This window comes from Artemia franciscana, chromosome 2 (assembly GCF_032884065.1).
Source record: "Artemia franciscana chromosome 2, ASM3288406v1, whole genome shotgun sequence".
Lineage (NCBI taxonomy): Eukaryota > Metazoa > Arthropoda > Branchiopoda > Anostraca > Artemiidae > Artemia > Artemia franciscana.
The window spans coordinates 51,111,745-51,132,618 of NC_088864.1; the positions used below are offsets into that span (position 1 = coordinate 51,111,745).

The 20,874-nt window shown below is 35.9% G+C and overlaps 1 protein-coding gene across 1 annotated transcript in view; it reads right to left on the minus strand.

Annotated features, from left to right (window-relative positions):
- LOC136043303 (integrin-linked protein kinase homolog pat-4-like) overlaps positions 1-14,592 on the minus strand; it is a 32,264-nt gene extending 17,672 nt beyond the window's left edge. The window contains exons 1-3 of the mRNA XM_065728232.1: positions 14,427-14,592; positions 9,578-9,743; positions 4,292-4,484 (exon numbers count right to left, since the gene is read on the minus strand). Coding sequence (XP_065584304.1) covers positions 4,292-4,484; positions 9,578-9,743; positions 14,427-14,515 — 448 coding nt within the window. The 5' untranslated portion in view covers positions 14,516-14,592. The remainder of the gene's footprint in view (positions 1-4,291; positions 4,485-9,577; positions 9,744-14,426) is intronic.
- Between the last annotated feature and the right edge of the window lie 6,282 nt (positions 14,593-20,874).

The following is a 20,874-nucleotide window of genomic DNA, read 5'->3' on the forward strand; positions in this document are numbered from 1 at the left end:
CTATGAAGTACTTGCAGCAGCTTTTTTGGTTAAAGCTGCGACACACTTTATAATTGGACACGAAATTGTAATAAATTTAAAAAGCTGATTTGGATTTTTCTAGTTCTTTACAATGCAGTCAAATGTCAGTGACGCTAATAGTTTAATATTAATGTTAATTAATTTACGTAAAAATTAATTAAACTAAATGTTAAAACATAGTTCGATCGCCGAAAATTCCTCCCTTATCGTTCTCACATTTAGTTTTTAGCTGCGATCTTGCAAGCTTGTCGGCAAAATTTAGTGTTGCAATTTGTGTGTTGTTTGTGTTGTTACATATACTACTTACTTGTAATTGTGGCAGGAATCAGGCGTTTCAACCTTGCCCAGTATTGAGGATCTTCAAGACCTGTTTGAACCACGTAGTGCGGGCTACTGCCAGTTGCTTTGCAAATGGGACCCATTGAGTTGTCCATCTGTGAACAGACTTTCTGAACCCTTAAATAGGTTCAAGGTCTGATTTAACCAAGTTCACCAGCTTTTCTACTGTCCTCCTTGGCGTCTCTTCCATGAACTAAGTGGCTCAGCTAGAAGGATTCGGCGAGGCAAGTACTCTGTTGGTCTTCGTAAGACATGGCGCAACGCATCTCTTGATACCACAGATTCGTTATATATCCACGCTTGATATGCGATCATTCAGATTTAACCTGAGCATGCTACGCAGACATGTATGCTCCAACACCTTCAGTGCATTTTCATACAGTCGCTTTACTGACCAAATTTCGCATCCATAAAAAGGATTGTTCGAACCAAAGCCAGGTAGACTCGAACTTTAGTTTTTACACTAATTTCACGCCGGTTCCACAACGGTTTCCTAAGGGATGCAAAGACCGTCTGTGCTTTCTGCAATCACTGTTGAATTTCGGCGTCAGAAGATTCATCAGTACAAAAAGGTAAACAAAGGTATGTAAAGCTGTTGACCTGATCCAACTATACTTAATTTACAGTTAACAAAATGGGATCAGTGTGATTTATTGCCATAGATTTTGTCTTCCTTGTACTGACTTTCAAGCGAATGCGATCTACCTAAGTAACTACCTCATCGAGCATAGTTTGAGCTTTAACTGGGTCCAAGAGGATTGCAACATCATCAGCGTATTCAAGGTCTCCAAGTGAAAGGTTCTGTCCAATCTGAGCTTCTGGATGAGAAGATAGTGCATTTTCAAGCACCCAATCAATACAGTAGTTAAACAGAAGCGGAGACAGCCTTGTTTTACTCCAAACTTAACCGGAAATTCTTCAGTCTCCGTAAAGTCGAACTCGGCTCATAGAACCCTTGAAGTATGCTTTAAGTAGTTCGACGAATTTCAGGGGCATTCCATCATTTTCAAGAATTTTCCAAAGTGTTTGTCGAGTGATCGAATCGAAGGCAGAAACGAAGTCCACAAATATCAGAATCGGGGCAAATTATACCTTTCAAACTGCTGTATAATGAGGCGGAGTGCAAAAATATTGTCAGTGTAGCCTCTACCAGGACAGAAACGGGCTTGATTTTCACGAGTTCTTTTCTCCCTTGCCCCCTTGAAGCGGTTAAGGAGGATAATACCGAAAAATTTTACTGCAATGTCAGTTAGACTTATTCTTCGGTAATTTTTCCACTCAGTTTTATCAGCTTTCTTGTAAAAAGGCAGTATAAAGGATGTCTTCCAATTCTTAGGGGAAGTGTTGGTCCTGCATACTTCCTCAAGGATACCATGGAGCTGCTCTGCTGTGATATCGGGCACCGTTTGTATATTTCAGGGAGGAGACTATCCTGGCCTTGGGCTTTAATGTTCTTGAGGGCCTTAATCGCCTCCGCTCTTGTTATGGCGGCCAGCTCGATACTGTAAGGTCCTTTTTTAACATAAGGGGGGAAACAACCAGGAATTGATGACGGGGATAGGTTAAGTAGTGTTTGAAAGTGATCTTTCCATCTTATCAAACGTTCCTTTTGACAGCTAATGACTTTTCTTGCTGTGTCTCTGACAACTTCAGACACAGCAGCTTTCTTACCAGTCGATTCCTTAAGAGCCTGGTAGAGCTAGCGCGTGTCATCAGCGCAGGCTGCTTTTTCTAAAGACAAATCAGTCTCTTTTCACATTTCGCAGCAGTCAAGATAAGCAGAGCGCTTGACCTGTCTGCACAACTCTCTTGTGATATGTTTGGGGCTGCTCATCTTTTTCCTACGTTCCTCGACTGTTGACAGGGTTCTGGTGGTAATCCAATGCTGTCGTTTCACTTTCGTTCGGCCAATGATCTCTTCAGTGGACTCTCTCGTCATTGTTTTTAAGGTCTCCCATCTTTGCTCAGGGGCACGGTTTTCCTATCCATTCAGGTTTAGGGCATCAAAACGGTTTGTTAGCTCCATATTTAGAATCTGCCAAACTCCTTTATCTTGAAGCTTATCAACGTCAATTCGGGCATTCGATTTATTCTTTCTCCAAGATTCAAGACTAAGTAGTATTTTTCAAGCACTAGCTTCTGATCAGACTCTGATTTTGAGCCTGTGACTGCACCGTCATAAGCGCAGGAGTCTATTACTGAACTTCTCCAACATTGGCGGATGAGAATGAAGTCAATTTGGGCCTTAGTAACACCGTCGTTGGAATGCCAGGTCAGTAGACGGCTTGGCTTGTGCTGAAATATGGTGTTGGTTACAACAAGATGATTCATCAAACCATAGTTTACCAGCCATTTCTCATTTTCACATCTATGCCCCAGTCCAAACTTTCCGAGGGCTTGTGTGAGGGTATCAGATAGACCAACTCTCGCGTGGAAGTCCCCCGCAATAATCAAGTAGTCTCTTGCAACTTATGATCACTGATTTCTTATAATTCAGATCACAATGAATGTGATGGTACTGGAATGTGTTGTCACTGTGTGTGATGCATGTTGTCTTAAAATTCTTCACAATCCGTCAACGCCTTTCAATCTGCCTGTATATTAACCGATATCATGAAAATAAAATTTTTCAAATATGTTATTCATGTCCATGAAGGACAGAAAAGTCCTTAAAATAGTTAACTTCTTGCAAAATTTGACATTTTTCTACAGAGGAAATACACAAGATCAGAGTTGCCACCCATTGAAAGTAAAATCACTAGGTTTTAGTGATTTTGTGGTTAATTTAGTGATCTTCTTCAATAATGTAGAGATTTAAATAATTTTTGTTTCTTGACAATACAAAAAATCACCAGAAATAGTGATAAATCATTAGGAGGTGGCAACCCGCGCACCATAAATACTGTTCAAAACCTATATGTCCTTGTCACCAAAGCGGAAACAGCACTTTGGTCTAAAGCCGAAACGGTTGAATTCACACAAGCTTCGCTTTATTCATCAATATAGCTTCGGCTCCTTTTAGTTTAGGTTCCTTCATTCAAACTAATTTCAGTTCTTGATATTTAATATAATCTAATTTCTGATCAATCTAATTTTGATCATCACTCTTAGTTTTCCATTGAAAAAAGTTGGTTTTTAAATATAATTATGATTAAAATCTAATTTTTTAAAAACGATGTGAAAGAGAACACTAAAAAGAGAATAAAAGCCATGCGTAAGACCAGGGCTGACAACATTTTTGTTGCCTGAAATATGTTTTGCTTCACATATCTATAGTAGTATTTAGTTTTAAAAATAATTTATGCGACCATTTTGTCTTGCTTTTCCCGTTTGTATGAATGCAAATGAAACCTGAAACAGAAGAAATTGTAAAAGTCTTAAGTGGGATGGTCACCGCCCTTCCTTGGATCCTCCCCAACCTAAATCCATAAGCCAATTAGAGGACTGCATGGCTCTATGTAAAGGGAAGAATATAGAAATGGAATAAGCAGCAGATCAATTCAATTTCAGTGCCAAATAAGTGGTGGGCACCTGTGCTAAAGACTTGGTGCTGAAACCCTTACTGAGTGAATTTCATTGAATTTCCATGACACCTATAAGGTCAAATTATAACTTAGCGGGTTGTTCCTTCATTTTATCTGAAAAGTTTCTAAAATGGATAGATAGATGATCAGTCATCTTCTTTCTGACGAAAACGGGCATTTTCTTATCACAACCGAGGGTTTCAAACTGACTTATAACAAAAATTACATGCCCGGCCCAATTTTGAAATATTTTCTTAAAGGGGTTAAATAACATTGCATTCTTAGACACAAAGCATTTTTAAGGTTGTAGATGAGACAATTTTATTTTTTGTTTAAAAAAAACTCTTGGATTTCTGGCATGCTGTGCTTGAAGTAACTTCAATTTTAAATTATATAATAATCCTTACCATGAAGATTTTTCCCTAGAGCTCCAGTACATTTATCCAAGGGAATTTCACCATATTTATTTGCAATATTGACAAGGGCACCAAGTGAGACCAAATCCTCAGCAATAGACTGGTAGTTCCAAAAGCAAGCATAATGCAGTGGCGTATTCCCGTGCTCATTAACAAAGTTGATATCCGCCTTATTCCTTAATAGCTAAACATAGAAATCAAATCAAGCAGGGTCAAAACTCATAAGACAAATATAAGATGAGTTTCGGATTTGATTTTCCCCAAACAATCCGTGAAAAGATTTTCTTCCTCTATAGAGATTAATACAGAATATTATCATAAGTACAAATTTCTTACTGCTCTGAACGCATCGTAGTACACATCCTAACGTAAACGCTATAATATTGTATCACATAGTGTAATACATATAGTAGTGATAATAAGTTGTAGATAATGAGACGAGCGTATTGAAGCTCACCTAAGGCTATGAACTACAAGGCATCAAATGTTAAACTGTACAATATTTCGAATAATCCTTTAACACATATATTCTTTTGAACTTTCTTATCCATGGGATTTTTCGAACTCCCTTTCGGCGTCTCCCTATTTTGGCCAGTGTTGATGGCTATAACATATTCATAATATGTCATAAATCTCCTCTCTGCTTCTATCTTAGCCAACACAGAAAGTAAAAGCGTAGGACACGTGTTGAATTCCACACATCGCGTGAAAATTTCATGACATTTGAGCCCACGGTACTTAAATTTAAGTGTAGTAATCTTGTCTTATATGGATTTGGGCTGAAAAGAATTTATAGGTTTGCGAGTCTTCCTTTTTTGTGAGTTCTGGTTTTGTGTGTCATGATCAAGCTTGTTTTGGGTTTAAACTTTTGCCAAAATATGAACCAAAATATACAAACACTTTTAGTGTCCAGAAAATAACCATCAAAAATATAAAAAAATCATTACAAAACACTAAGAGAACAAGAGCTAAGAGCTCATATGGTACTTGTGACGAGGCGAGAAGAGCTAAGAGCCAAAAGATCATATGGTATGCGCTCTAACAAAATTCTATGAATCAATAGATTGATTTAAAAAGGAAAATAAGAGGCTTAATGCCGGTCAGAATTTAAATTAAGAGCTCTGAGTCACAATGTCCTTCTAAATATCAAAATTCATTAAGATCTGATCACCCACTCGTAAGTTATAAATACCTAATTTTTTCTAATTTTTCCTCTCCCTTTAGCCCCCCAGACGGTCGAATCTGGGAAAACGACTTTATCCAATCAAATTGTGCAGCTCCCTGACACGCCTACCAATTTTCATCGTCCTAGCACGTCCAGAAGCACCAAACTCGCCAAATCACTAAACCCCTCCCCCAACTCCCCCAAAGAGAGCGAATCACGTACGATTCTGTCAATCACGTATCAAGGACATTTGTTTATTCTATCCACCAAGCTTCATCCCGATTCCTTCACTCCAAGTGTTTTTCCAAGATTTCCCCCTCCAACTCCCCCCAATGTCAAAAGATCTGGTCGGGATTTGAAATAAGAGCTCTGAGACATGAATTCCTTCTAAAAATCAAATTTCATTAAGATCCGATCATCTATTCGTAAGATAAAAATAACCCAATTTTCACGTTTTCCAAGAATTCCGGTTTCCCCCTCCAACTCCCCCAATGTCACAGGATCTGGTCGGAATTTAAAATTAGAACTTTAAAGCACAAGATCCTTCTAAATATCAAATTTCAATAAGATCTTGTCACCCTTTCGTAAGTTACAAATACCTCAATTTTCAAAATTACCCCCCCCCCAATTTCACCAAAGAGAGCAGATCCGGTCCGGTTATGTCAGTCACGTATCTTAGACAGGTTTCTATTCTTCCCATCCAGTTTCATCCCGATCTCACCGCTTTAAGTATTTTCTAAGATTTCCGGTCCTCCCAACTGCCCCCCCGTCAATTACGCTTGATCCGGTTGAGATTTAAAATAAGAGATCTGAGTTACGAGGTCCTTCTAAATATGAAGTTTCATGAAGATCCGATCACTCCTTCGTAAGTTAAACATACGTCGTTTTTTTTTATTTTTCAGAATTAACCCCCCCCCCCAATAGAGCGGATCCGTTCCAATTATGTAAATCACGTATGTAAGACTTCTGCTTATTTTTCCCACCAAGTTTCATCCCGATCCCTCCAATCTAAGCGTTTTCCATGATTTTAGGTTCCCCCACCCCAAATTTCCCCTAATGTCACCAAATCCGGTCAGGATTTAAAATAAGAGCTTTGAGACACGATATCCTTCTAAATATCAAATTTCATTGAGGTCCGATCACCCGTTCGTAAGTTAAAAATACCTCAGTTTTTCTAATTTTCAGAATTAACCCCTCCCCCAACTACCCCAAAGCGAGCGGATCCGTTCCGGTTATGTCAATCATGTATCTAGGACTTGTGTTTATTTTTCCCACCAAGTTTCATCCCGATCCCTCCACTCTAAGTGTTTTCCAAGTTTTAGGTTTCCCCCTCCCAGCTCCCCCCCCCCCAATGTTACCGGATCCGGTCGGGATTTAAAATAAGAGCTCTAAGATACGATATCCTTCTAAATATCAAATTTCATTGAGATCCGATAACCCATTCGTAAGTTAAATATACCTCATTTTTTCTAATTTTTCAGAATTACCCCCCCCCCCCCCAACTACCCCAAAGAGAGCGGATCCGTTCCGATTATGTCAATCATGTATCTGGGACTTGTGCTTATTTTTCCCATCGAGTTTCATCCCAATCCCTCTACTCTAAGTGTTTTCCAAGATTTTAGGTCCCCCCCTCCAACTCCCCCCAACGTCATCAGATCCGGTCGGGATTTAAAATAAAGCTCTGAGACACAACATCATTCCAAACATCAAATTTCATTAAGATCCCATCACCCGCTCATAAGTTAAAAATACTTTATTTTTTCTATTTTTTCTGAATTAACCGGACCCCACTCCCCCCCAGATGGTCAAATCTGAAAAACGACTATTTCTAATTTATTCTGGTCCGGTCCCTGATACGCTTGCCGAATTTCATCGTCCTAGCTTACCTGGAAGTGCCTAAAGTAGCAAAACCAGGACCGACAGACAGACAGACAGACAGGCCAACAGACTGACAGAATTTGCGATTGCTATATGTCACTTGATTAATACCAAGTGCCATAAAAACATAAATTGAATTGTCTTTGAAGAGGTCAAAATTGTAGAAATCAGAATTCTTCATAATTTCACATATTTCAAATATGGACATTCTGAATTTTTACAAGTACAGAAAGCTGAAAGTTTCAATAAATCCTAATTGAATGTTTCACATGAAACAAAACTATGTAAGCAGAATTAAGCAACCATAAAGGTTCTGGTAAACTCAAGAAGTGTCATAGCAAACCATTTCTGTCGAAAAAGCAAAAAAGAAAACATCAGATATGTCAATGGTTTCACTGTCACTAATGAATAGCTCTACATGTGATATTCTACAAGCAATCAATTAAAGAAACATTGGGTGCATTCGACTCTGTCAAACTCTCATGAGAGTATATACAGATAGCTAAACTGCCTTATATAGGCTGAAAGGCAAGATACTTAAATTGAGAGTCGCGAGAAGTAAAAGCAGTGCCAATTACAAAGAAAAAGTACCAGTGTCAAAAACCAACAAAAAACATCTTAGGAAGGATAAATCGATTCTATGTGGGAAGTAATGTAATATATTCGTTCGTATATATATATATATATATATATATATATATATATATATATATATATATATATATATATATATATATATATATATATATATATATATATATATATATATATATATATATATATATATATATATATATATATATATATATAATCTCTTTCCAAACATTATATTCAAGCACTTTGTTTTCCGAAGTTTGCCTTTTCACTACTATTGCTTTTAACATGTTAGTAGCTGATTTTTTTTTATCCCAGTAAGAAACTTAATTTGACCAACTTCTTAAAAGAAGAGGCTTGCTAAAAGTTGACTAATTGACGAATTGACGGAGGCAAAAACAAATACTAAAAAAAAAGAAACAAAAAACAGTTTCTTCATTTAAGAAATGATTATGTACAACATTTTTTTTTTTTTTTACAATTTTGTAATACATTTTTAAGTTAACTGACTTTATTTGTGGTTAGTCTTACTGGAGAGGGGGTTGGGCGTAGGTTACAACACCAAAAAGATAGAGAAACGACACGCTTAAGCAGCACAAGTCCAAAACTATAACTGTTGAAGTTCGTTTATGAACAATGTATGCAAGCAGAAAAACTAGGACGTAAAAAATCTATGCAATCGATTATATAGCTTCCATAATCACAGAAGTCATTGCTTACTGCATGACTGAAACTATAACAGATTTACCACCAGTGTCTAATTAATCTCTAATTGACTGAACATTATCTTTCTTTTAATTATTATTTTGAACTGGTTGTTTTTATTAATTAGGTTATTTTTAACTATTAGTTATTGCTTTTTGAAATTATTTATTATTCGTTGCTAGAGTTTGTATTGCTAACCACAGTCATGCAAAAGTATAAATTGATTTTTCAGCTTAAAACAGAATTGATAACAAATGCCAAATGAAATGGGGTTGACCATGAACACCAAATGAAAAGCAAGCAAAGATAAAATTCTGATACAGATTTGGGACAAAAAGTAAAGGACTGGGAGAAGCATGATGAATACATTGGCTGAATATTCTCTCTGCTGGATTTATTGTTCCCAATAAAGAAAAGGATAAAGAAACAAAAACAATTAGAATGAAGGAAACCTTCATAACTCTAGGAAATATAATTGCACTAAAAAAAAATCCAATTCCTTTTCGTATGTCATAAAATCGTTTATCTTAAATAATTTCCCTTTCACTTTTTTCATTTCTTCAAGATAGCATCAAAGTAGTCCCTTCTTCATTTTGGACTACCAGCCTTGCACTACAATGTGTACAATTTAACACATTCCTAAAAGAAGTTGAAAATAAAAATAGTTCCCACAATTAAAGCTGTGAGTTGAAGACAACTCCTCTCCCACATTTCACTCTATGCAAGTGCATAAGGGGAATAAATCAGTCTTGGTGGTAAAGGTAAGAAACTGTCATAACTGAGAAGAACGAAGAATGAAAAAAAGAACAAAAGGACTGCCAAACTATAGCTATTTTTTTTTTTTTTTTTTTACTGATTTTTAAGAATAATTAAAAGCCAGATTTAGTCGATTTTTTTCTCCTTATATAACAAAAAGAAAGACAAACATAACATACAAATTGAACAATGTCTCTGTGTCCATGTGCAGTAGCCAGATGAAGTGGAGTATCATCACCCATATTTGTTGCATTTACTCTTGCCCCCCTTTGCACCAAGAGTGTTACCATGCTAAGATGTCCTTCTTTTGCAGCCCAATGAAGTGGACTAAATCCATGATCATCACTAAAAAAAAACAGAACTGAAGGAAGATTATTACCCATTTTTTTTTTAATGTGCATTACGTGATGCATTGTTGTTATTTTATATAGTTTACCAAGTATTTTCATAAAACTATAAGAGAATAGTTTTTTCAGTAAGTCAAAAACCAACATGAATGATGGCGTTCTACTTCTCATGGCAAACATCTGGTGATGGCAGCTGATAACAGCAAAAGTGATGGCAATGATAGCAAATATTCTACCAGGGCATTATTGGATGCTAAATTACCAGATTGTGAAGTCGGCAACAGTGAAAGAGGCTTTAGTGAAGCCATTTTGGCTAAAAACTTCATGCCCAGATATCAAAAAAGAGACATACAATCCAGCTAGTTTGGAACTTATGACTTGTGCCTTATATGACTTGCTGGTTGAAAACGGACTAATCAAGTTACATAATGACCATGAATCCCCAAAAAACAAAAGAAATAGTTTTCAAACATGCATTACACACAACGATTGATGAAATATAAAACATGATTGTTGAACACTTCAATGAAAAACTTCATTGGCACGGGGCCATGATGAGATTCCTGGCTGCTGTACAGTATCTTGCAGAGTATCAGTGCTCTTCAAGGGAAGACAGAATAAACTATATAAATTTGGTTCAGCTATGATTCAGTCTGTTTGTTGCACTAAAGACTGGGAAACACACAATCATTATCTTGGGCACCAGATTCAGAACAAACTCATCAAGTTGATGACATCTGAGGCAAGATGAAAGATGTTGTTCCTTATGCCACCTTTAAATCACTGTCAGACACACAGTGGGAATGCTGCACCAAAGTGTGAATGTTGTGGTAAATGAACAAGGTAAGAGAGGAACTACTTAATAAACAGGAGAGACTAAAAAATCCCTGCAGTAAAATCCCTTCTAAATTTCAGAGTAGGATATTCTGATTTTGTCCTAGCACTAGCAAACTATATGACATTCTGTACACTGTTAATACCTTAAATTACCTTAAATACTTGCTTGAAGTGACTTAAGGATTTAAATCATTGCTATGCTCCATGATAACATCTGTAGGAATGAGTTTCTTGTCTGGCTGCTTATTACTTCCAGGTTGAGGATTCAGCTACCTCCCAGTTGAACAGGAAATCTTGACAGACCCCCTCTTTGTCAATTTTGTACTTGAATGTGTGAATGGATTAAGCAGATACAGTGTCTTCGAAACGCTGATTCCATAGATTGACAACTTTCTGGCTGAAAGTGGCTTCTTTCACAAGTGGAACAATGTTGCTTTGAAAGTTTCTTTGATTGTCCTCTAACCAAGTGATGCGAGGAGTGGGCAAATAGATCAGCAAGGGAGTTATTAGGTATAAATTTTATGGGCAAGGATCATATCTCCTTGATTTCCTCTATATATAAATGTGGGAAGTTTAAATGGGTGCAGACATACTTCATATAATATTTGCTGCAATCCACTGACTGTCTCAGTTGCTCTGAGGTGTCCTTTTTCCATGACTTCTTTTTTCTAATAATATTTTTTAAACTCTCCAAAACAGAAGTTTTTCAAAGAAGAGTAAAGAGCCATATTAAATTTAAGAAATACAACAGAAATTCCTATAATAATTCAAACTCAAACCAGACCAGAAATAAAGTCAAAACGACCAGAAAGCAGTATTAAAGAATAAATGAAACCCAAGACGAACAGAAAACAAATCAACAATCGCAGTCAACAAATATACAACAGGTACTAGTATAAATGAATACATAAATCTTAAAACAAGTAAAACTTTGATAGAATTTTGAAATCGCAAACAAGAGCTTGGCTACAGCCTTCTTTCCCCTTCTCTAGCTGTAAAAGTCTAAAGTCTTCTGCATCATTTATGTTTTGTTGAAAACTATCTATCTTGTACAGTCACTGGAAAGAACTAATAAAATTAACTTGAATATTTGACATATAATAATATTAGTTCCTGAAAGCTTATTAATTCAAGATTTTAAGTACAAAAGAAAAAATTTGTAATATAATTTGTTTTCAGAGCACATAGTGTGTTTTTATTATGTTCAGCATTCAACATAGATCAAACATACCCTCTTTTCCAATAAAAATCCTTATATGTCAACAATAGGCAAAATGTATAACTTATAGCCTTTGCCCTGGAGGCTGGGGAGAAGTTTGTCAACCCTGGAGGCATACCATACTTATTTGAACTTTGAACTATTTTAAACAAATGGGTATGTGAAAATTTTGATCTGAAGCATTTGGGGGAAAAGGGTGTGGAAAGAGGCTGGTTGTCCTTTGATCACTTTTACTTATTAAAAAGGACACAAAAACTTTTGCTTTCCAACTGAATGAGCCTACTCAAAGTTTATACAACCACATTTTCCATTAAAAACCCCATATGTTAACAATAAGCAACATGCATAATTTACAACCTTTGTCCTGGGACTAGGAGGGGGGAGGTTTTGAACCCTGGAACAATTTTGAACAAAATGGCTATCTCAAAATTTTGATCAGATACATTTGAGGAAAAAACAGTGCAGAGGAGGGGGGACAGGTTACCCTCTGATCATTTTTGACTCTTAAAAAGGGAACTAGAACTTTCAATTTTCAATAGAATGAGCATCTTTCCAAGTTTATATGACCATCCTTTCCATAAGTATTTTCAAAGACCACATTGTCTTTCCATGATGATAAATAACAGTTCAAATAGGGATAAATCCTTTTATTAAACAGTGAATAAACAATACAAAAAAATACTGGATACTTTGGTCACAAATACAGTGACCATCATCAGTAGAAATAGTCCAGTATTTTTTTTTTTATTGTTTATTCACTGTTAAACAAGAGATTTCTCCCTATCTGAACTGTTATTTACTCTTCTATAAAAATGTTAGCAAAAGAATAGAATAGTCTTATTTATATGAGCAATTGTAGTTTAGAATAAAATTCCAACTAAATGGCGCTAATACTCACAACAAAAACAAGAAAAAGAAAATAAACACAAAACGATTACTTTTTAAATGCTGACATGTAAAAAGGAACAAACAAATTGGACAAGGTTCAATCTGGAACACTGCAATGGCATACAGAATCTTGCTGAACAGTGCAAGTACAAGAAGGAGTTTATCAATAATGAAGATAACAAAAAAACTACCAGTGATCAAACAAGACTCATTATTGATAAACTCCTTCTTGTACTTTCACTGTTCAGCAAGATTCTGTATGCCATTGCAGTATTCCAGATTGAACCTTGTCCAATTCATAAACACTAGCACCACTAGATGGTAGTTCCTACACTGTCAAGCTTGATCTCTCAAAATGTTTTGAGTTCTGCACACAATTCTGTACCATCCAAATTTTTTAAACTTTCTACATGTAATGCCAAATCAAATCAATTTGATTATGATATAATTGCTTCCTCTATTATATCATAATCAGATTACCTCTTGCTTTCCTGATAGAACTTTCTTTATACTGTACTAAAAAATAAATAAAGATCCTGCATTGTGTTTTGATTACTTTCTATTGTTATTTTCCTTGTAAAGCTGACTTTGTCCATTCAATAGGATTATGCCTTCTTTATAGAACTTTCTTTACATTATACAAAATAAGTAACCTATATGATATGATTTTTATTATTTCCCTTAATTAAGGTATTTTCTTTTCTAGATACCACCTAAAACAGCTGCAAAGATGCCAGCAGAGTGAAAACGGAACCAAAGGGAGAGGATACAAGGCCATCTAGTGTTATATGCACAGCTGGATGTGTTTTGACTTTTGGAACATCTTTCTCTCTTGCAAAACTACTGCAAACTCACCATTATGGAGTTATTCCAGCCCAAACATCCTGTATTTACACTTAATGAATTGCAATCATTTCCATTTTTGTTGACTGGATATTTGAAATTGTGAATCTGTAATAGTTTAGAAACAAAATTGGGTTATGCATTTACACATCAGGGGGTGGGGGTAAAGCATAGCATATATTAAATACGTAAACTAACCATTGCTGTATTTAATATATGCTATGCTTTACCCACCCCCCCCCCTAATGTGCAAATATATAATAACTCCAGAATGGTGGGTTTGCAGTAATTTTGCAAAAGAGAAAAGATGTTCAAAAAGTCAAAATGCATCTATTAACAATAGTTTCATAACACAAAACAATTGTTCAGGTAATAGGAACATTAACCAAAGCAACTAGTAACTGAAAATTAAGGTAAAATGTTGTTTGGTCAAAATTTCAACAGGTAATAGGAACATTAACCTGTCATGTAGGCAAATTTCAGGGCCCTCTAGAGGGACAAGGAGTGGAGATGGGTACTTTAAAATACCTTCCTATGACATACTTTAGCCTGTAGACCCATCCCTGAAAGTTTTACTTTCCTAACCTACACCCTTTCCAAGATAGCAAGAAGCCAATTAACCGGAATTTTACCAAAATTATCAATGATTTTTTATATCTGAAAAAACAATAAGCCTAAATAAGGAATTGGTAACCCTAGGCTAGTCTGTCCACCTTGTTCCTACTCCAGTAATGGAATATAGTGGATATTCACATACAAAAAACAATTATTGGTTTTCTTTTTGAATTAAGTAAACCTAGGGGTTTTAAACTGGCAGCATTAGGCTACAGTAAATTTGAGAGGTTTGCCTAGGATACCCCAACCCCGATAAATTTTTCTTTGTGCTAATATTACCCTTCATTTAAATCATGCTCAGTGTCATCCAGCCACACTCGGACTTGCATGGCATTATTTTCTCTAACCCATTGAAATACATCTTCCATCTTAACTAAATTTAATTTTCTTCGATCAAAACATTGCTTTGCAAAGTTTAAAAACCTCAGCCCATTAGGAGCTTTATCATAAGAAAATATAGAGTTGTCTTTTTTTTCAAACCCAAAGTTTATAAATTAGACTCTCATAATGATAAGAAAATAGCAATATTTTTGAAGTTTGGTAGTTATTCTAGCAACAATTACTTGTTGCATACAAGGGTGACTCATATCTTTGAGCTGCGTTTCCATTTTGCATTTTGAAAGCAGAACGCAATGAATCAGCTGACTAAATCCCCTTTCCAGCTTGTCTTTCAATGAAAAAGAAGGTCTTTGTCATCTGTAAATACCGATTGATTGCTTCTCTAGTCTCGAGTAAGTTTGTTTTTATCCACAAATTTATTTGTAATGTGGCTTGGGCGTACCTTTGGAAGAATTCTTATTTCAGAAACAATACAAATCATGAAAATTGCACAATTTGAAAAGACAACTATAGGAAGTCGTCAATCAAGTTTACCAATTTTTTTTATTTTCAACTCAGCAACTGCTTTCAACTGTTACAAGGCTTTGCAAATTTTTCTTAGTACTTCTTCCTGAAACTAAACGTCTTTATTGCTAACTTCTTGAATAAATGCTAAAAGACAATTATGTTCTCATAGTCTAGGGATATATAGTTCCCATATCTCATGTTCCTAAACTATATAACTCCGATCCAGTCAAGTTCGTTTTTACTAAATTTAAAAAAACAAATAGGTAAGTAAACCAAAATAATCATAAGCAGCTAAATCAGTCACCGACTGGCCCCTTTAAAGATTTGATCGTAGAAGTACTAATTCATAATAAGCTACAGAAAACATTTGTTTCGTGAAATCCTTGTACTTTTCTTTTCTGCAAACAGTAATGTTTCCTAAGCTGTTTGAAGAACGTGGCTAGTTGCGGTTGTCTAAACCTATTGAGTAATACCATTGTCAAAACCAATTTTTTCAGATGGGTGGTGGCTGTTTACTTTCTTTCATTTCCATTATCTGGTATCTATTCAGGTAGTAGATCTAAAGTCGTAATTAAAATTTACAAACTTTAACGGCATTTTCCGTCGCGTAGCCAACAGAAATTGAATCAAGATTGTTGATTAGAAAAACAATTTCCATTCGCTTTAATAATAATAATAATGAGTATCTATTCCACTTTACAACACTAGTAAAAATGGACTAGCACAGAAAGAAAGAACCAAAAAAAAGAATGGCAAACCAAATAACTTAAATGATCACTTATGAAAAAATCTAATTAAACCAAGATGCGGACACTTTTATGGGATAGCACTTAGTATGTCATTAAGAATATCGACTGTGTAAATCAAAATTAGCACAGAAAAAAGAGAAAAAAGTTCGATCCAAGTTCGGTGTGGAATATCATTAATTTAGAAGACTTAGAAGAACTTAGAAGATTTCAATACGAGCTTCCAATCCTTCAAATTTCTTGGAAGATAAGCTCCAACTCCACGGACAGGCAGTTGTTAGTTTTTATAAATCGTTTCCGTTTTATGCTTAATATAAAAATATCACTATAAGAGGGACAATCACAAGCAATCCATATTCATAGAAGTAGCTCAAAGGTGGTTTTAAGGGGGTAGAGGGGGCACTTGCCCTGGGCTTAGAAATATTAGGGGTGGTAATTTTCAAATAAATAATAAACTTTAATTTTTATTTGTAATTTTCAAATAAATAATATAACTCTTATTATCATTATAATTTTTGAAATTTTATTTTTATTATAATAAAGTAGAGGGCATATTTCACAGTAAGAATAAGCAAATTTAATCCGAAATTTTTCCTATGTATGTTCCAGTATAAAGTAAGAAAAATCCGATTTAAATCAAAAATTTAAAAAATTAAAATTTAAAAAAAATTTAAAAAATTGTGGGCTGAAAATTTTTGGGAGACAGACAAGTGGGGTACAAATTAATATTTTGCCCTGGGCACAAGAGAGGCCATAACTGCCATAGCTTGGCCTGATTCTTAATTTTCGTCAGAGCGGGTTCATAATTTAAAACAGACTTTCGTGTGCTAGATCAAATACTTTGAATTGGAGAGCTGCTTGTTCATTTTCTTTCTTTTGTTAGAAGTAGAATGATTTGAAAATAGTATGTGTTAAGTTGCAAACGAGCTTGGTGTGAGGTAACTCAGCAGCAGAGAATAATATAAGGTACAGCAATGGTACTTCAACAGAATGTTTTGTGACAATAAAGCGAAAATAAAAGCGAAAAGAAATTAATTGTATAGTACATAAACATAAAATCTGTATATATAAAAAAAAAAAAAAAATTGTTTCTATTATGTAAGGGCAAACTTCCAAGAAAACTTGTATAAAATTAAAATTTATGTGTAATTTGCATAAATAAAATTTGCCTCGATTAAATTTACCTAGCCATGTATTTAATTGTAAATGATTTTTGCTATCCAGAGATATACTCGGTGCAATTATTGCAAGGAGCCACAAAAAGAAATAAAAACAGCCATAAAAAGATTTTTTAAGGTTTTGGTACCAGTAGCGGATCCAGGATTTTAGGAAGGAGGGGGGGGGACTTGTTAGCAAAAAATTCCCATTCTAAATTAAGCCTATCGTATCTTACTGATATGAAAAGTTGCACGCCCCTGCTTCTATCCGTCATTTAACTGTCGGTTCAATAAAGTTATCTACAAAACTACATTTATAGAAACACTATCAATATTATATAATAAATTCTCGCCTTCTATTTCCACCATTAGCATTTCTATCAATAACACTTTCAACACTTGTGAAAATATCACGGTGAACATGAAGAGGGGCAAGTCCGGTGAGTCTTTCCTCCGTCATTTTATTTCTTAGCCACGTTTCCAATCTTCTCAAGGTAGAAAAACTTCATTCAACAGATGCCACACTGACAGATAGGGTGATGAGAATCTGTAAGAGCGCTGAAATGTTTGGAAAATATCAGCATCGCAGTTTTGTTTCTGTAAATTTTCTTAGTGTTTCAGAAATTCTACCTATGCATGCATTGCTTTCTCTCAGACAACGCCATCGAGTTTTCCATATTGTCGCTTCTCCGACCAGGGCAGAATCACAAACTGATTAGAAAAGGAAGCCCATTACTGTCCAGTATCGCTCTGACAAGTCATGAATGGTATTGGCAAATTGTTGTTTGATTCGTCTCTATATAATGTATTGGCAAGAAAATACTGATCTTAAAAGTGTCCAGTGTTTCAACGGAACAACGACTTTCTAAGTCCAAAATGATTGTGTCTAACAGGGGAATAGAAACTGACCGTCTATAATATTTCTCCTGTGAACTGAATGGTACCTTGATCCGATTCGTTTGCTTGTTTGCTATCCTTGGGACTGTTATTTCTAAATCTAGCTCGGTTGCCACTTTTGTTACCTCGTTAAATGTGTTTTTGACCTCGCTTTCACTCTCCCGACGCTGGACTTGCAGCTGAGCAAGAAGGTCCTTAACATGGCTTGCTGCAGACAGGAAATCTAAGCTCTTCTTCTGAAATAGCCGACTGAGCGGTTAAATTTGTCCAGATACGTTACTAAGAGAGTAAATGGTTACTAAGAGGTCAGAGGATGTGACAGCAGAGAATAATGATTTTGCTTTTGCTTCAGTTATGCTTTCTGCCCAACCACTGATGATCTCGAGAGCTTCCACTATCTTAGGGAGCTCTACCGCAAACTGTATTAAGGAGTCGTGCATTTCGATCCATCGCGTTTCAAACATGCTAGTTAGCTGTGCTTTCATTACTCTAGTTAATACATAATTGTGCTTTGTAGAAGCACTAAAAAAGCAACTATTTCTTTTACTGCTCCGATGGAGTTTCTAACACTCTGGACAGAAGAATACTTTGACTTGGAAATATCTAGAGCATGGTTGAAACATAGGCATCGTAGGACAATCTTTGCTACGTTTTGTACTTCTTTTACAGCACCACAATGTTCTGAAACCATCATAGCACATCCATCAGTGCCTATGCCCACACGATTTTCCAAGTCTAGCCCAAGAGATGGAAGAAAATTCAACAAAACATTTCCATGCGTTTCCCCTTTAATGGTCGGTTCAAAGTTTCCGATGCTGTCCGAGAAACATGTTTCGTGTAGGTCTAAAAAACCAGTGAAATCTTCACGTCTCGTGCAATTGTAATTGTAGCAAAGGGCAGTAACAAACTCAGCTATGACTTGTGTGGCACATCCGTTGTTTCATCAAAAACCACACTGTAGAACTTGACAGAATGAACTCGAGCTATAATTTCTTTAAGAATCTCTTTGGCACACCATTCAATTAATTCATTCTGTGTTGTTTTGCTTTTATAAGTAGTATTTGCACACGAGCTTTCCAAATATTGTTTTAAATTGATGTCGCTATTATTTAGACTGTACCTTAAAAGTTCTCGAAAGTTCCAATCGTTTGTCAATGGGTCCTTTTCCGCAAATAATTTTCCATCATCTCTATGGCCATAAAGAGCAATGTTCTGTCGACCCAAGAAAACAATTGGTTCTACAATCGGCTCTAATCTCGCTTTGTTTTCCCGCGCTTGTTGGCTACGTTGATCATTTACAAGGCTTAAAATGTTGGTTTCAGGGTTACCATATATTAGAAGGAAATGTTTGCTAGCGTCAGCTGAATCGCAGTGATACTGATTATTTTCATAAGACACCAAGTCACCGTCTTTTCCAGTTAGCTTAACAAAAGTTACGAGGGACTTCTTTACCAACTTGTGCAATTGATTGGAGCCTCCGACCCCTCGCAAGTTAAACAAAACACAATATTTACAGAACAAGCCCCCCAGATTATTTGAAAAAACTAGCCAATGAAATTCTTCCAAGCGAGTACGATTGAAAAACCCCCTTTCTTCCCTGCCCTGCTTCTTGCGAACTGAATAGGGGAAGCTGTCGTTAGATGACAGGAACCATGAGTTGTGAAGCAAGTGATATCGTGTACAATGATCCAGTTTTTCAGTTCTATCGATATAGCTTCCGATATCATTTTCACAGAAAGTGCTTAAATTTTCGATGTTTTTGATAGGCTTGGGGCTACACCCTTCAATTGATGCTAGCGAATCATGCGCAATCTCACTATCAGTCAAAGCGCTGAAATCACTATTAATACTGAAACTCTCATTATTTCTATCTTCAGTTACGGCGTCCACTCACCTAGCTTTCGAACCAAAAAAGTTGTCGAAAGTTATCTGTTTTTACTTCGACATCATAACTGGTTAACATTATCCAAAAATTGTATACTTTTCAAACCCTTCTAGAATAGCGACTAACCCTAAAGTGTATGTGTTTATTGGGGTTATTTCAAAATTTTTGCTTAGTTATTGAATAAGAAACAGTTTTTGACACGCATACTTTTTGAAGCTTCAACGATTTACGAGATACATTCCCTAGACAATTCCCTAAAATTTCCTAGACAATTCCCTAAAGACTCAAGGCAGACAGACAAAGCGTCGTAAAATCCTTTTCGAAGATGCGTTGATATCGAAATCAAGTCACAGCAAATCTAATGATAGAACTTATTGCCCAAGCCAAGGGGGGCAATCGCCCCCCCCCCCCGGATCCGCTACTGTTTGGTACGAACAATCACAAATCAGAAATGAAATCAGGCTTAGGATTGTCAAATTCTTAATGAATCTGAGAAGAGTTCACTATTCAGTTAATTAATAGCCTAACAGCTCCTCACCTACTTGCACATGTTTGGTCTTTTTTAGTGTGGTAAAGAGTAAGCAAGTTCCCCGCCTTTATTTTAAATTTGCGAAGTATTTATTGTAACGGCCAACATGGACCAGTAACTCGTTTCTTCAGAGAAAGTATTGATTGATAAACCCAGCTGAGGTTATTGAGAAGCTTATTCGTTATTTTTCTACTGAATGCCAGAAGCCTTCCCATCTTTGGTCATTTCTGTTTGTCCCTTGTTCATAGTTGTCAAAGCGTGTTTTTATTTCTGTTCATTCATTTTTGCCTTTCTTGGTTTTTACTCGGTCTTTTTCTGGGCCCTGCCCAGTTTTTTCGTGACGGGTTATAAATAAAATGATGATGATGAATTGCTTTCTATTTGCCTATTTCTCACAGCAATTAATAAAAATTTTGCATGTGACAAAACTAGAATAATAGTTATTTAAAGCTCCAGTAAACCACTAGTGTTACGCCAGGTTCACTCATCTGTTGTTTTTCTGAGATAAAATCCTGTAAAAAAGCAGATGGGGCAAAACATGGAAATTCGCATGCCCATTCAGTCCATTGTGCCCGTTAAATTGTAAATGACAAAACTAGAAACATGAGTTGGGTAGAAAATCATCTTTTTGTCTTAACGGATGCATATTTTCAACAGCTCAGTCGAC